At 40.1% G+C, this 15,250-nt stretch overlaps 1 protein-coding gene across 12 annotated transcripts in view; it reads left to right on the forward strand.

The window, feature by feature from the left end:
- Positions 1-15,250, forward strand: part of ELAVL4 (ELAV like RNA binding protein 4) — a 156,297-nt gene that overhangs the window by 91,079 nt on the left and 49,968 nt on the right. For all 12 annotated transcript variants that reach the window (XM_025388929.1, XM_025388906.1, XM_025388971.1 and 9 more), the window contains exon 2: positions 7,025-7,265. In XM_025388929.1, the coding sequence (XP_025244714.1) occupies positions 7,025-7,265 (241 nt within the window). The remainder of the gene's footprint in view (positions 1-7,024; positions 7,266-15,250) is intronic.

Raw genomic sequence — 15,250 nt, forward strand, 5'->3', positions numbered from 1 at the left:
TTTTTTTTTTTTTTTTTTTTTTTTTTTTTTTTTTTTGAGGTGGAGTCTCACTCTGTTGCACAGGTTGGCGTGCAGTGGCATGGTCTCGGCTCACTGCAACCACCGCCTTCCAGGTTCAAGTGGTTCTCCCCCTTCAGCCTCCCAAGTAGCTGGGATTACAGGCACAGGCACCCACCATGCCTGGCTAATTTTTGTATTTTTAGTAGAGATGGGGTTTCGCCATGTTGGCCAGGTTGGTCTCAAACTCCTGATCTCAGGTGATCCACCCACCTCGGCCTCCCAAAGTGCTGAGAGTACAGGCATGAGCCACCACTCCCGGCTAATCAGTGCTTCTTAAAATCTGCATTTGACATAGAGATGGAAAGTAGAATGGTAGTTGCCAGGAACTGGGGAAACTAGGGGAATGGGGACGTATTCTTTAATAGGTATATACTTTCAGATTTACAAGGTGACAAGAATTCTGGTGATGGCTGCAAAGCAATATGAATGTACTTAATACCACTGAACTGTACACTTTAAAACGATTTAGGTGGCAAATTTTGTTATGTGTATTTTACCACAATTTTAAAAATTGAAAAAATATCTGCATTTGAAATAATATTTAAGCGTATGCCTGGCATATAATAGGTGCTCAATAGGTGACTGGTTGCTTATCTGTCCTGTTCTCTTTTGTTATCTGTAAAATGGGGATGATATTACTACTTTATTGGCTTTTACTTCACAGGGTTGTTTGAGGGATCCAGTAAGCTAATGGACATGTAAGGACTTTCATTTATTCTATAGTCCTTTATCTAGGACCTACCAATTGTTAGGCTTTGTCCTACATTCAGGAGATGCTGTAATAAACAAAACAGATGTGATCTCTGTGCTGTGGACCTCAGAGTTCAGGTCATGAATTTTTATGAACTGTGAAGTGCTATACTCAGAAAAGTATGGAGGTAGACGTGTGTCCACAGTCTGTTCAAGTGCATTTTTTTTTCTTGAGACAGAGTCACTCTGTCTCCCAGGTTAGAGTGCAGTGGCACAATCTCAGCTCATTGCAGCCTCGATCTCTCAGATTCAAGCCATCCTCCCACCTCAGCCTCCCAAGTAGCTGGGACTACAGGCAAGCTGACCACCATGCCCAGCTACATTTATTTTTTGCATTTTGTAGCGACAAGGTCTCCAGGCTGGTCTCAAACCCCTGGATTCAAGTGATCCTCCCACCACAGCCTCCCACAGTGCTGGAATTATAGGCATGAGCCACCACGCCCTCCCTGTTCAAGTGCATTTCTATAATATGGCCACCCATTAGTCCTTGCCCAAGAGGACAAGTAAATCCTCATCCAAATGAACATGCCCATATTGTCACAAGAATACACAAGAGAGGTAATCTGTAGACCTGGGCTCCAATCCCATCTCTGACTCTTAACTAGCAGTGTGACCTTGGGCAAGTCATTTCTCTCTTCTCGTCCTCAGTTTCCTCCAGTTTAAAATGACAGGGTTGGGCTTGATGGTCCCTTCATGGTCTCTTGTATCTGTTGCACATCCACAATGTGAACTCAAGAAGGGCCCACTCTTTGTCTTTGTTATCTCTGTATCCCCAGAGTCCAGCACAGATCTCGGCTCCATCTCTGTGTATCTAACATACCCAGATATAGCCATAGTGGAAATAAACCCTTTTTAAATGTGCGTATGACCTGACATATCCAGGAAGTAGTATTACAGTTAACTTGGGTAGACAAAAGGAGCCTGAATTGTGTTGAGAGAGGTGGAAGAGAGGGGTGGTTTTTTATTTTCCAGGAGCAGGAGGCTGGCTGAGCCTCCACTCCTTACCTCCCCTCTGCAGAGATAAATGACCCTGGTGATGATCCAGCAGCTGCACATCTGAAGCCTTCCCTCTTGCTTTTGTTGTATATTTTGCAGAAAAGAGTGGTGGGAGGGGTGAGGTTAATGCGTTGAGTGTGAGTAATTAGTCATTCAAACCATCGACATTTGCAATGACAGGATTTGAGTGCCTACGTTATTGTGCACCGCTCTAATAGTTTATCCCTGAAATTTTCTGCCTGTATAATGTTTCTTAAAATATATCACAGAAACATAAAAGATTTAATGTAGTGCTTTGTACAACCATTAGAGTTTGAAGTCAACTGAACCTCCTCAATGCTCTATCCTGGATGCTGACTGTAATTCTGTTCTTAATTGCTATTCAAATGAGGAAAGGAGGGCAAGTCAGGGGCTTGGAACCTGGTCAGCTGCAAAGTTGGCTGTGAGACCCACACAGAATGTTTCATTAAAGTACATATGCACACTTGAGTAACTGATATATTTATTTGCAATGAAAATTGTGCTGTTAGAATATCAAAGGCGTTAGCCTGAGGAATCAAGTGTTCTGATTTTCCCAGCCAGCCTCTGTACTTACTGGAGGATGTGCTTTCCAACAACACACATTTTTTCTACCCCTAGTCTGTCCCTCTGTTTCCCAAGTAGAGAGTACAGGTGTCCTCTCTTTGAGATCTGTCGCATAACCTTAAAATGCTGTAGTTTCATATTCGTGCATTTAATATCTTTACATCTTGGCAACTTCTCTTATTTTCCAGGTAATGTTTTAAAATCCTCTTGGTTCATTCACATATCAGATTTGATTCTGAAGTGTTACATTTCTGATTTTTTTTCAGCCTGTGTTGCATCCTAAGATGCATCATTAAGACCCATGAGGGGTCTTATTATAGGATGTATATTAACACATTTACAAATGTTTCTCAGCTTTCAGACTGTACACTTTTATTGAGAAAACTCTCTTTGTATGTGTCCATTTGTGTGTTTTCATCTGTTCCTTCTGGACACACAAAAGAATAACTGTGTAGCGTAGATGCAGAGCAAAGAGAGCTCCATCTACATTGGATGAGAATGACTTGGCCTAATTTTTAGATGTGGTCAGCTGAAGTAGCTCAGTAGTGAACATTGTATCTCATGACTCCTTTTAGAAGCTAGTGGGGACCAGTTGGGCTGTCTAATCTACAGATGGAACTCACCTCCAGGAGTCAACATAAATTAGGAAATCCGCATAGAATGTAAGGAGAGCCACAAAGCTGATGGGGGGACTGAAATTATTTTGCTGCAGCCTTGTTACTTCGTAGGCCTTCCTAGAACAGGTGGACCTGTGAGATGTTCACGTGGACAAGCGCTGGCTTTCACCACGTGTCTGAAAATGAAAATGAAAGATGAACCTGACTGTCAGGTGACCTTTAAGAGTTTTGGTCCCACAGAATCTCAGCATGAAATTCTTCCACATACTCCATCATTAGCACTAAATAAGCTGCCTTGGTGTGGGATATTTTCTAGGTGTTTGTCAGGCAGCTGAAAGAAGGGTAACCTGAAAAAGGTAGAGAACAGAGAAGGGTTTCTAAAGATTGTAGGGCTCGGGGGGGTTTGCCATTGAATCAAACGTAGAGGTCGGGCCTCCTGAATGTATAAATTCTGATTTTTCATGTTCATTATCAAGTTGGCAGTGCTTCTTATGTTTGTTGCCTGGACACCTGACTCAGTGAAGCAGTGAGACAACACAGCAAATGGAGGCACTGCAAAGACTCAGAAGGCCCCACAGCTTGGCAGAACTGAAACCTGCCTCCTAGCCAGGAGTTGTGAGGATGCTCTATAATGCCATCTCCTTTAGCATGCCTCCTTCCCTGGGGCCCATCTCCCTGATTCTTTTCCTGGACCCTTGCCTCGAAGGCAAAGCGGCTGAGTAGGCTTTGCTGGGTACAACTTCTATCAGTCCTGAGGGGAGCTTGATTTAAGATTCTTCTCAGAAGCTTTTGCTTTCTCCTTGCTGTCTGGACCAGCCTTCTAGAATCCTAAAGTTGACCTGAAGCCAAGAAGAAAATTCTGGTGATGGGAGAAGTGGAGCCACTTAAATTACTTACATGATATGGTAAAGAATCTTAGATGCTCCCCATCTTTCTCAGTCTGCTTTATTTCCTTGGCTCCTCTTGAGGCTTTCATGTTTTCCTTTTTGTTTCGTTTATCATTTGTGACCATCAGAAGATGAAAGAATTAGAGTAACACTCACCTACGTGGGGCATGATGAGGAATAATCGTTATGATGCCTCTGGGCCCTTTGTATTTTAGACATTTAATGTACATTATCTCTCATCCTGAAGATAACCCTGCATGGCAAGCTTTTTATTCCAGTTTTGCCGAAGAGGAAACTGCGGCTCAGAGTATTGAAGTAACCTGCCTCAGATCACACGGCTAATAAGTGGTAAAACTAAGTTTTTTTTTTCTTTTTTGAGATGGAGTTTCACTCCTGTTGCCCAGGCTGGAGTGTAGTGACTCAATCTTGGCTCACTGCACCCTCTACCGCCCAGGTTCAAGTAATTCTCCTGCCTCAGCCTCCTGAGTAGCTGGGATTACAGGCATGCGCCACCACACACACACCTGGCTAATTTTGTATTTTCAGTAGAGACTGGGTTTCTCCATGTTGGTCAGGCTGGTCTTGAACTCCTGACCTCAGGTGATCTGCCCACCTCGGCCTCCCAAAGTGTTGGGATTACAGGCGTGAGCCACTGCACCTGGCCTAGAACTCGGAATTTAAATCACCTGTTGTCTTGACTCAAACACGCATTCCATTTTTACTGTGCCACTCTGCTTCAGATGAAAAAATAAACAAAAACAAAAACAAAAAAATGGTTTCTGAACATTGATGAGGATGTGGAACAACTGGAACTTTCATACTCTGCTGGTGGGAATATAAATGGATACAGCCACTTTGAAATACTGTTGGCAGTATCTACTGAAGCTGAATATACGTACACCCTATGACCCCAAAAATAGAATCCTGGGACTATCCCCAATAGAATATGTTTTTGTACCAAAGACATTTTTGTACCAAAAGACATGTACATAATGCTCATAGCAGCATTATCTATAGTAGTTCAAAATTAGAAACAATCCAAATATTCATCAACAGATAAATAAAATGTAATATTTCCATACAATGGAAATTGCTATGGCAGTGGGAAGAACAGTGTATTGTTACATGTAACAGAGCAGATGACACTCCATACATGTGTGAAAAGGCACAAAAGAGTATGTGTTGTATGATTCCATGTATATAAAGGTGAAAAAAATAGGTAAAACAAATCTGTGGACTAGAGTTCAGAATAGTGGTTACCTTTGAGGGGTGAGGTAAATGACAGGAGTGAGAACCTGAGAAAGGCTTTTGGGGTGCCAGTCATGTTCTATATTGTGATCTGAAAGGTAGCTACCCAGTTGTGAATTGTGTTCTCTTTGTAAACATTCTTTGTGTTGTACCCTTAAGATTCATACACTTTATTACATGTATGTTATAGTAAATGAAAATACTTCCCCCCCAAATCCTCTGAGCAGGCAAATGGTAATAGTAATGGAAGCTACTAGTTATCGGATGTCTGCTATGCCTTCGTTTCCTCATCTGTAAGATGTAGAGAATATTAGAATATGCCTCATTGCCTTCTTGTGAGGAGACAATGAGAGAAGTCACATTGGATGATTGGCAGAGTAACTAATAAACATCAGTGACTGTGGTTATGTGCCCACCTCTGTTCTGATGCTTTACATAAGTCATATCACTGGATCGATCCTTACCGCTTTGCAAGACAGGTGGCATTGTTCCCATTTTTCAAATGAGAAAAATGAAGGCTCTTAGGTTTTAAGTTCCTTGCCCAAGGTCACACAGCTAGTAAGTGGCAGAGCATGATTTCATTTCCAAAGAGTTGATGATCAGTTTCTGAGGAGATGGAAGCCATTTTATGATGGACAAATAGAGGATGGTGATAAGACAAAATGGAAAGTTGCAAATTATGGGCTGCGTTTGGGGCCAGGAAACCTGGGTGCAGGCCTGGACTTTGCCCTCATTTTTCTATGATAACAGATAAGTAATTGGACATCTCTGGGCTTCATGTCCAATGTGAGAGTGTTGAGCTAGATTTTGTTCCCTTAAGCGCCTTCCGGCTCTGCAATTTTGCAATTCTCCATGTTTGTCATCCCATACAGGGCATCTTCATGACCTGACTTCATGAGCTTAAACTCATTTTTCTTATAAAACCCTATTCTAGCATCTTCTCAGAACTTTCCCTGAATCTCCCTATCCTGTAAGCAGAAGTAATTGCCTCTGTATTGCATGGTCATTGCCCTACACCAGCTGTTTACCTGTCTGTGTCCTCTATAGGCTATTAGCTCGTTGAAGATAGGGATTCATTCATTTCTTTATTCTCATGCATGCTGCCTAGAACATTCACACCAGCCAGAAATCTTTGTTTAATTAAATATTTTAATCAAGAGAAAGTCCTTTTTGAGTAATATGTGAGTGGACAGCCTCAGGCGGTGCCGGACCTAAGGAAAACTTTGCCTCCATGTTTTTTGTTTTATTAGAGGTCTGGGAGAAACAATAACAGAATGGCTAGATTAAAAAAAAAAAAAAGACATTAGAGGACTTTGCAGCTACCTAGCATGTACCTATAAAAATCTAAAGTTTGATCAGTGATTAAGCATCAGTGAAAATTTAAACCCTTCCCATATTGAACAACCCCACTTAATTTAATGTCATTTTATTTTATGAGATAGTTAATAAACAGGTACTGTATTTGATCTTGTGAGTGTAGCCCTCTATATTTAGCTTTTTCAGCTTTAATGGAACTATAATTTTAATCATGATTATTACTTTACATTTTAATTATAATTTGGTGTGGCTTAAGTATACATTTCTGAGAGTGATTGTGTAATGAAAACAGGAATTAGCTTTTCATTAACAAAATAATGGGAGAGTTCCTACTGCATTCTAGTCTGTGTTCAAAATCTATGGGCTGGCCTAAAAATAGAAAGGGGAGTTTAACATTTTGGTTAAAAACATGCTTCTAAATTGGCTGTGTTCACAACCCAGTCTCTTGCTCCATCTTGCTTTATCTTCTCTTTCTTTTCAAAAAAATAAATAAACTTTTAAAAGAGACTTTGGTTGTGTCTGAGATTTCAAAAGGCTTTTTCAATTGTTTTTATTTTTATTTAGATAATTAGCACCATGGAGCCTCAGGTGTCAAATGGTCCGACATCCAATACAAGCAATGGACCCTCCAGCAACAACAGAAACTGTCCTTCTCCCATGCAAACAGGGGCAACCACAGATGACAGCAAAACCAACCTCATCGTCAACTATTTACCCCAGAATATGACCCAAGAAGAATTCAGGAGTCTCTTCGGGAGCATCGGTGAAATAGAATCCTGCAAACTTGTGAGAGACAAAATTACAGGTATGCACAGGATTTGAAGCTATGTTGTTCCATTAGATGTGCAGATCTTAGCAGAAATGCACATGTGTGATGATGCACCTGAGTGTCTATATCATGTACCCTGCTTGCAGGGTGGCACGGATACACAGTCATAAACTTACACCACATACACCACATAAGACCTTATTGTAGATTGGTACTGCTGGGAAGCAGATGAAGATTTTGGCACATCTTCATCTTCATGTAAAATGATCTTTTGATTTTGTCTCCTTTTATTCTTAATCATCCATTCCCTCCCTTTTTTCTATAGTTTCCGGTCCCACACTGCGCTCTCCCTATACTTTACACTAGTTTTGTTCATGTATTCTTCTCCTCTCAATATTTGCTTCGTGTGTGCCCAATGTTCTTCCAAGTGCCTGAAACAAGTGTTTTAAAAGGGGCCACTGTGGATGTGTGGATGGTTGACACAACTGCCCTTGTCCCTGGGGAGAAACAGGCCCTAAGGATAGCAGATTAATCTGGAATGCAACTACTCTGCAGTAGGAGGGAGATACTTAATGAAGATCTGCATTTGAGGTATTTTGTTTTATGTCATCTGTCTGTTTGTTTTGAAGATGCTCTTTAGGAAGTGAGGGAATTTTTACTTGAAAGTGAATCAACACCCTATACAACTTCAATACATGAGATTTTTAGGTTCTGATTTTCTCCTAATTGACAACTGTTCATTGAGAACCAAATGTTTGCCAGACACTGACACTATAATTCTTTGGGGGAAAGTTTCCCTGTAATCTTATTGGCAGTGAGAATATTTTCTTAGAGATATATTAGGCTACATAACGATGGCAGTGAAGCTGCTACTGTGTGATACTCCACTCCTGAAATCATTCATATCCAACTTTGAATACTTGTCAGTTTTGACTATTGACTTTTGTTTTCTTTCTCTAGACAGTTTAATTAATCAGCAACTGTCCTGTAGTTTTTTTTTTAAAAAAAGGAAGCTGTGTCATTAAAATAGGGGTATACATCATCTTTATTTTAAATCAGAGATTACATTCTATATGTGTGCGTGTAATTATATATATTCTTCTGTTCTCATAATTCACATGTAAATTTGTTCCCCTTATAAATTAAGTAGTTTGCAAAATCATAAAACTTAAATACCACTGCCACTTTCCAAAACATAAGTCATATAACACTCCAGATATAATTTTCTTATTTGAAAAATTGTAAGATAATGCTTGTCTCAAAGGGCTTATTGTGAGGATTAAATGAGAGACTAGATATATTGCATCTAGCACAGTGTCTATTGCTTAGTGGTGCCTCAGTAAATACATCTATTATTATAAGTACAACTAGTATGCTTCAAGAAAAGTGGCCAGAACAGAAAAAAAATATATCTATCAAGTTCTCCAAATAGGGCCAGGCTTTGATGATCTTGTACCAGAGCACTGGAACATCTATCCTTAAACAGAATTTCCCATACGTTCAGAAAGCCAATATTTAGATTCCTGAATAATCTTTATGTAATAGGATGATAATTCAAACCAAATTAAAACCAGTTAACCATATGATTCTTCCTCCTACTCCTATATAGGAAATGTATTTTTAGTGTAGCCTTACCTTCAAAATACAGAGTCTGCCAGCTATATTAGTGAATATTATTAATCACCTTTTCAGAATTCCTTCAGAACTGTAGTGAGATTTTTGAGAAGTACTGATTCATGGTGTTGTTCCTTGTTTTCTAAAGACACATGTTTAAACAAGCAGATTCCTTTACTGAAAGAATGCTAATTTGGTAGTTCACCGAGTGGATTTGAATAGGAGTGACAGCTTCGAAGACAGCCTTTAATTTGGTATACAAAACCAAAATTGTCAACTTTGGTTTGTTTAGCACCCTCTCCAGCACAAGCAGAGACATACAGTAGCATCTGAGCTTAAAGAAGAAACTTATGGGGTTGAAAGCAGAAATACAATTCAGGCACAAATTTGTAATTATGCATCCTTCTTAAATTCAGGCCCAAAAAATTTTTATTTGTAGAGACCTTATGGGAATGAGGCAGAGAAATATAGAGAGAGACCAGAGATATTTGCCCTCATTTGGTAGCAGTGTTTAATAAAAGTAAAACTTGTGGTTGTAAAGAGTGCTTATTAAATTCTTCATTTACACTACCTAATTAATTCTAGCATTTTAAATTAACAGTGAAACTAGTCCCTGCTGTACCATTCCATAGATGCAGCATATTTCCTCCATCCACCCGTTGTTCAGGTTTAATTGGCTATGCTAAAAGTCAGAGAAGGAGGGAGAGATAGGGCTGTGGGGAAATGGGGAAGGAGTGGGAATCGCTCTAGCGGAGGACCTCCCCGAGGCCAACATTTGGGGTTAGGTCACAATGCAGACTGGAAGAGGTGAGGTATATCACACTAGGCAAATGGAGACGCTGCAGCTGGTGGTTCAGAAGTCAGGGTAAATGACATCATGGGTATTTTTGTTGCCCTGATTTTTAACATCCCAGTCCCCCCTTTTCCTCCAACACCTCCTACAGATCTCAATGCATCTCGATCCTGTGAAGTTTACAAGGAGTTCTAAATATCCAGTGGGAGGATTGGGGGGTGGGAGGTGGCAAAGAGATAAGAATTCAAGATTAAGATTTTCCAGCCCCAACCACTCCCTAAGAGAATGTAATGGATTCCCTTAGAAAGTTCTGGCTTCTGTAACGTTAAAATCTCTTTAGAGAGAGAGGAAGTGACTCTGTTGATAGCCTTACCAGCAGGCTAGATTCATCCCTGGCTGTGAATTGTCAATGAATTCTCCATTTGAGAACAGATAGAAGAAATTTGGTCGTGGACTTAAGTGTTATGTGCTGAGGACATAAACATCACCATTTATCAAGCACTTCCTCTGTGCTGGATACTTGCTAAGTGCTGGACATACCCTATTTCATTTAACACGGAGAACAGCCTCCGTTTTCTTAGATGAGGAAACTGAAGCTTAGTGATTTCCCCAGGCAACACGGTTATTAGCAGGTGGTGGAGCTGGGAGTCACCCCTAGTTTCCAAAAGCATGATTTTATTTGGAGGCATGTACAGGGTAAAGACCCTGCCTAACCCCCACTTCATAACCCAATGCAACATTGTGTTCTTCTGAGCAGAGGTTCTTGGGCACCCTCTGGAGAGTCTATCTAATGCACCATGACTTTAAACAAGACTCATGTGTATAAAGGGAGGCAAAGATAACAACATTTATCATCCTCTGGGGATATAACTCAGCCTTTGTCTTCCTTTAGAGTAGAACCAAATTTACTGAAAATTCCAGTTTTAAGATACTTTTGGACATCTCTGTTACTTATCTTCTCAGAGACATTACATTTTTCTTTTTCCAACTGGGAAAGGACACTTACCAGGATAATCCAGGTACCAGGGAGAAGAAAGGCATATCCTGAGTTGCTCTTGTGTACATCCATGACACATGATGGCACTGGAAACTAAGTCTTTAGTTTTTCTTCTTCATCTACCTGCAGCCTCTGCTGCTGGGGAAAAAAAAGGAAGTGGCATGTGACCCACTGAGTTCATGCAACCTAGAAACTCTGGCAAAGAACACCAAATACCTGGTAGAAATTATATTATTCCCGTGGACTCCAAGGAGTTGATTCAGTTTCTTTTTTTTGTTGTTGTTACCATTTTGGTTTTGTTTTGTAAACATTGAGATTGCCTTACTGAATGCAAGTTCCTATGTGATCAGTATTTTAGGGGAGAAAACATGTGGCTTGACCAAGGCAAGGTTAGGTGGCTCAGGGTATGTCTTGAAATCAGCAGAGCTGGATTATTATTATTATTTATTTGCTTTTTTTGCGTTTTTATAAGTGTTTATCTTGTTACCACCCCAAAACAAATAAGGAAAGAAAAAAAAGAAAAATCTCTGGAAAGAAATTAGGTGAGGTGCAGTGACTCACGCCTGGAATCCCAGCACTTCGAGAGGCCAAGGCAGGTGGATTACCTGAGGTCAGGAGTTTAAGACCAGCCTGGCCAACATGGTGAAACCCTGTCTCTACTAAAAATACAAAAATTAGCTGGGCATGATGGTGGGTGCCTGTAATCCCAGCTACTCGGGAGGCTAAGGTAGGAGAATTGCTTGAACCTGGGAGGCGGAGGTTGCATTGAGCTGGATTGCACTCCAGCCTGGGCAACAAGCGCAAAACTCTGTCTCAAAAAAAAAAAAAAAAAAAAAAAAAGAAAAGAAAAAAGAAATCAGTGCAAGAGCAAACAGTTTTGACCTGCCTATTTACATTGGGTGATTATTTGCATCACAGTGATAAAAAAAGAATTATATTTTTACCTCATGTCACTCTGTGTATCCATGCAGTGTCCTTTTTTTTTTTTTTTTTTTTTCGAGTTGAAGTCTCACTCTGTCTCCTAGGCTGGAGTGCAGTGGTGCGATCTCAGCTCACTGCAACCTCCACCTCCTGGGTTCAAGTGATTCTCCTGCCTTAGCTTCCCAAGTAGCTGTGACTACAGGCACCCACCACCACACCCTGCTAATTTTTGTATTTTTAGTAGAGATGGGGTTTCACTGTATTGGCCAGGCTGGTCTCGAACTCCTGACCTTGTGATCTGCCTGCCTCGGCCTCCCAACATGCTGAGATTACAGGCGTGAGCCACTGCACCCAGCCACAGTCTACTTTTTAAGAGTAGTTTTCTATTCATTTCAAGTGAGTGTGAGCTCTGAAGGGAATTTTTTGAGGACAGGGCAGACCAAACTGAATATTATCAATAACAAAACTGAATCTATTAAGAGACAAGTATATGGAACATGCTATTAATACGTAAGTGCTATGGGTGGTTGGAAGAGGTAAGGTTGGTGTTAGCTGGAGCTGTTGGGGAAAGTTTAAAAGATAGGGTAAGGATTTAGGTAGAGGAAAGAAAGGCAAAGGAATAGAGCTAAAATTTTAGTCAAAGAACAAAAGCATTTTGTGTTCCTCTGTGCTTTGGACAAAAGAAGTGTCTCTTTGGAAGCAGTAGTCTAATATGAAGTAGCATGGCCAAATGAAGTTAAGCATAGCAAAAAATTAAGTCAGTTAGAGTTGTACCCCAATGGACAAAGACAACATTTCCCAAACACCACTTCTAATCCATGTCTTCATTTCTTCCTTTATAATACATCTCTTTGGTTTAATTAATATCATTTAGTGGAAAAAGAATAAGGCCAAATAAATAACCTTTGCTACTGTGGACAAGAGGGTGGATATTTTGCTGCTACCTTTGGATCTGAATTTACAACCTAATTAAAGGAACCAACTCAGTTTTGATGCAGTAACATTGGGTAACTTGTGTTCTTTCTCAAATTTCTGAAAGTGCTAACAATCCTGTGTGTGTGTCTCTCAGTAGGAGAGATGTGGGACATGGACCACAGCAGTGGTGACAGTATCTATTAGAGCATCTGATAGGCCTTGAGTCATGACAGAGTACAGTCTATTGGGTTGAAGAGGAGAGGGGAGTGAGGGCTCTGGATTGTTTTAATGTACCTTATATACTTTCATGTACTGGACTTATAGGAACACTATGGGAATTTGGTTGAATTTTACTTCTGAGACAACTGTATAAACAATAAAAGGCTCTGAAAAATCCTAATATAATAAAAATTCCTTAAACTCACTCCCAAAATGTGAATTCAGCCCCAAGGTGAGTTTATTGGCATAATTTCTTACAACACCCAGCAGACATATAAGAATAACTGCAGCAGCTTTTATTTTTTGTGTATGCCTTAATGTGTGTACTGGGCACTATAAGAATGCTTTAAATATAGTAGCTCATTTAAATAATAAATCAAGTTATCTTGGAGAATCGTAATGGCCAGTGCTTTTGAGAACTTACTGTGTGCCAAGCATTGTGCTGAGATCAGTAGACAGAGTCTCATGTAATCCTCAAGATGGCCACTTTACAGATGCGAAAACTTGAACTTAGGAGTAATTGAATTACTTGCCAACGTGACTTCGCTTCCAAGTTAAGGGAGCTGGTACTTGAACCCAGCACTGCCTAATTGTGAATTGTCAAATTTATACTTTACCTCTGACAGTTTACCCCAAAATACTAAACTGACTCCTCCCCTTTACAAACCAACTCAGTTTGTATACCTAGGGAATGAAATTTTTTAGTACAGGGAAAACATAATTAGAGCTCAGAATCTTTTGTTTTGGAAAATAGCATACTGTGCATTAAAAAGATAAATTTTTTATATTAAACAGGTCACTGCTTAGCTAAACAAAGAAGACTAGACTTGGAGTGGTTTTTTTCACTTCTGATATTCTCTTTTCATGAAATACTCTTCAGTATATTCACCTTTTCTTTATTGTGCAAGCACCCTATTGACATGGATGCTGCCTACAATTTAAGCATAATAAAAACCCAGCCTCATTTAGGCATATCCAAGAAAATCCCAAGATATTGATTAGCTAAGTGAACTTTTCTATATGCACATCAGAAGGAGAGTCATTAGTGATGGGAAGAGTACAGCAAATGGTAGCATTTATCAGCATATTTTGCTGCTGATTTGGAAAATGTGCTTAGTAAAATGTGATGTGTCTCCTGAATTCAGAGGAAAATCAGGCAGATTTGCATCTGTCATTTTATTTATCACCTCCCTGCAGTCATACATATTCTACAAAGAAGAATAAAAGAGTTTTGATTTGTTGACTTGGGAAGGGGGGTTGGTTATTGTTGGAGGTGAGTGGAAAATTTTTAGGTATGGAGGAGATTTGGCAGCCTAATGGGGTTACAAAACAGGAGAATTGGAGTCTGCCTTATTAAGGGGAACTTGAAGAACGTCAGAACATGAAGTGCAAACAGTAAACCATATAATCATTGTGCTTCTTACACACTCATCAAGGGGAATCAGAGACTTTCCATCCTTTCTAATTAGGGCAGGTTGGCAGTAGAGTGGAGCTGTGAGGTTTAGGGTTTGTGCAGGTACATTATGCATCTTCTGACACAATTTTTTCCCAGAATGGCAGTAGTCAGGATTACAGACCAGGTATGGTTTCCTTTTGCCTCCTGGCTGTGTTCCCCTTCATCTTACCTTCCAAATCAGACAGTTCTGCCCTGCTTCCGAACTCAGATAACCGTAGGAAAGTATTCTCACATCCCAGGAGAGATGTCTCAAAGGATTTTTACCTAGGATGTGAATCAGGCTGGGTATTTTAAGAATTTTCTATTTCTGTACTTTAGCTGACTGTTTGGTTCGTAAGACCAATTCCCTGTTCACGCAGCCTTCTCTTCTTCCCCCAACACACACACACACACACCCACACATTCACTCACTCACTCCTCCCTTCTCTGTAGAATGGCCTGGTTGATTGAGACTAGGAACTAAGGAGGAAGGTAATGTCAAACTGAAATTTCCACACATTATCTAAAAATGTAATTCATCAGCTTCAGGGTAGGAGGAAAGTGCTTTCTGAAATGTGTTAATGGGAAATTCATTTTCTTCTTGTCTTCTGTGAGGTGTAGTAGTGGTGATTTCTTTTTTCAATCTGCCCCCTCGCCCCCATTCCACATCTCCCTGACTGCTCTTAACTGATAAACTCTGTATCTGTGTTTATTCCTCGTAAGAACCAAAGATCTTTAAGTTGCCTTTTCGTTTTTTCTACAGTCCCCAAATTGAGCTTTGATAGGAGAAGATATTTCTAGTTTGGAGAGAAGATAAAATTCAGATAGAGATCATATATTTGTATAAGGTTTTTACATTTGTAAAACATTTTCAATCAGCCAACAGTATTTGTTTAGTGTCTACTCTCTCAGACTAAATAGGTGTTATTCCCTTTCCTTTCCTTCCCTTCTCTGAAATTCTGTATCACTGGCTGTGAGGAGGTCAAAATGGATAAGACCTAGTTTGTGCCCATGTGTTGCTATGGGACCAATGAGTCAGGGAAACCAGAACAAATGACAGCCCTTCATGAAAGTCTGGAAGAGACTGGGACCTGGCTGCTTATTATGCATATTAACTACACATCTAC

This window comes from Theropithecus gelada, chromosome 1 (genome assembly GCF_003255815.1).
Source record: "Theropithecus gelada isolate Dixy chromosome 1, Tgel_1.0, whole genome shotgun sequence".
NCBI classification, from domain to species: Eukaryota; Metazoa; Chordata; class Mammalia; order Primates; family Cercopithecidae; genus Theropithecus; species Theropithecus gelada.